Here is a 1,835-nt window from a genome sequence, read left to right on the forward strand (position 1 = left end):
CACTTCGCCGAAATCAACTATAGTTTCACCGAAAGTGATTGAGAGCTCTAAAATTTCTGTCACCACCCACTTAGGAAGAAGATACTTCCCACGATCTTAAACCCCTAGATGTCGACGGCTAGAAGTTACTTGTGTGAGCCTCACGTTCCATCAGTACCCTTTCCAGTGTGACTGCAGTAGTGGTGCTGCATCAGAAATTTATGCGTGCTGCATTAGAAATTCAATTTGCTTGTTGTTCCAATGTCGCAGTGACATTTACAGTAGGGATTTGGTAGTTGTTTGTTCAGCAGACCACGATTTGAGAGAGTTTCCCATTTCTGACCAATAATCTGGTCATCTCTCTGTGTCGGGCAACATCTGCATCATCAGGTTTTGCTCTTCAATCAACACTTTTACTTGGATCTTTATTTGATGATTTTCTGATTTATCAGGAGTTATTTTTGGGTCTCTGATTAGTTGGATAGCTAGCCTTGAGTGGAATTGGTGTGGGGAAGAACAATTACATTGCTTATTGTTCCAAAATAGGTTATTGTCTGTTATTGATAAGGTTTGGAGAGAATAACTTGTTTATTGCTCAATGATTACAGTGATATAAATACATAAAGAGTACTAACTAACTATGGAAACTAAATAATCAAATCCATACAAATCAGCTAGACTACCATATATACAATATTGTGTAGCTGTAAATTGATTCTGTAACATCCCCTCAAGCTGGAGCATAGATATTGATCATGCCCAGCTTGTTACAAAAGTAATCAACTCGAGTTCCATTTAACGTTTTTTGTGAACAAATCAGCTAGTTGCTCTCCTGTCTTTACGTAATCGATGGAAATTAATTTTTCCTGAATCTTCTCACGAATAAAATGACAATCGACCTCAATATGTTTAGTTCTTTCATGATACACCGGATTTGACGCAATATGAAGAGCAGCTTGATTATCGCACCAGAGCTTAGCTGGTGTATAATGCTTTATGCCAATTTCTGTTAAAAGATGATGTATCCATATAATCTCACAAGTAGACTGTGACATAGCTCTGTACTCGGATTCTACACTAGATCGAGATACAACACTTTGCTTCTTACTTCTCCATGAAACTAAGTTCCCTCCAACAAACACTCCTATCAATTTTGGATCCAACATAATCAGCATATGTAAAACACTCAACACAGTATGACCTTGATTGCTATACAATACGCCAAAGTCCAGGGGATCCTTTCAAGTAACACAAAATCTGTTCCAAAGCTTCCAATGTTTAATCGTAGGCGTGGACATAAACTGGCTAACAACACAAACTGCAAAAGCAATATCCGAACGAGTCACAACAAGGTAGTTTAAGCTTCCCAACTAACCTTCTATATTTCTCTGGATCATCAAAAGAATCACTATCATTTGTCATAATATGCACATTGGGAACCATTGGAGTACTACAAGGTTTGGCTCCCAACTTTCCAGTGTCAGCAAGCAGGTCAAGAATATACTTTCTCTGAGACAGAAAAATTCCCTTCTTACTTCTATTTACTTCTACTCCCAAAAAGTATCTTAACGGGCCCAGATCCTTCATTTGAAATCTGGTATGTATGAAACACTTAAGGGAAGAAATCCCCGCATAATCACTTCATGTGATGACAATGTCATCAACATCAACAACAAGGAGAATAGAGCCAAATGTTGATTGCCGATAGAAGACTAGGTGATCACATTTGCTCATTTTCAACCCAAAAGCTTGAACTACCTCATTAAACTTGCCAAACCAAACTCGTGGACTTTGCTTCAAGCCATACAATGACTTCTTAAAATGACAAACTTTCGCATAATCCCCTTGAGCAACAA

At 38.1% G+C, this 1,835-nt stretch overlaps 1 protein-coding gene across 1 annotated transcript; it reads right to left on the reverse strand.

Annotated features, from left to right (window-relative positions):
• Positions 1-758: 758 nt before the first annotated feature.
• LOC107061705 (uncharacterized mitochondrial protein AtMg00810-like) lies at positions 759-1,566 on the reverse strand. Its single transcript, XM_015311451.1, has 2 exons — positions 1,355-1,566; positions 759-1,188 (listed from the first exon to the last, which is right to left on the reverse strand). Exons 1-2 carry the CDS (start codon positions 1,564-1,566, stop codon positions 759-761), a joined length of 642 nt encoding a protein of 213 aa, XP_015166937.1.
• Positions 1,567-1,835: the final 269 nt, after the last annotated feature.

This window comes from Solanum tuberosum, unplaced genomic scaffold (assembly GCF_000226075.1).
Source record: "Solanum tuberosum cultivar DM 1-3 516 R44 unplaced genomic scaffold, SolTub_3.0 scf00157, whole genome shotgun sequence".
NCBI classification, from domain to species: Eukaryota; Viridiplantae; Streptophyta; class Magnoliopsida; order Solanales; family Solanaceae; genus Solanum; species Solanum tuberosum.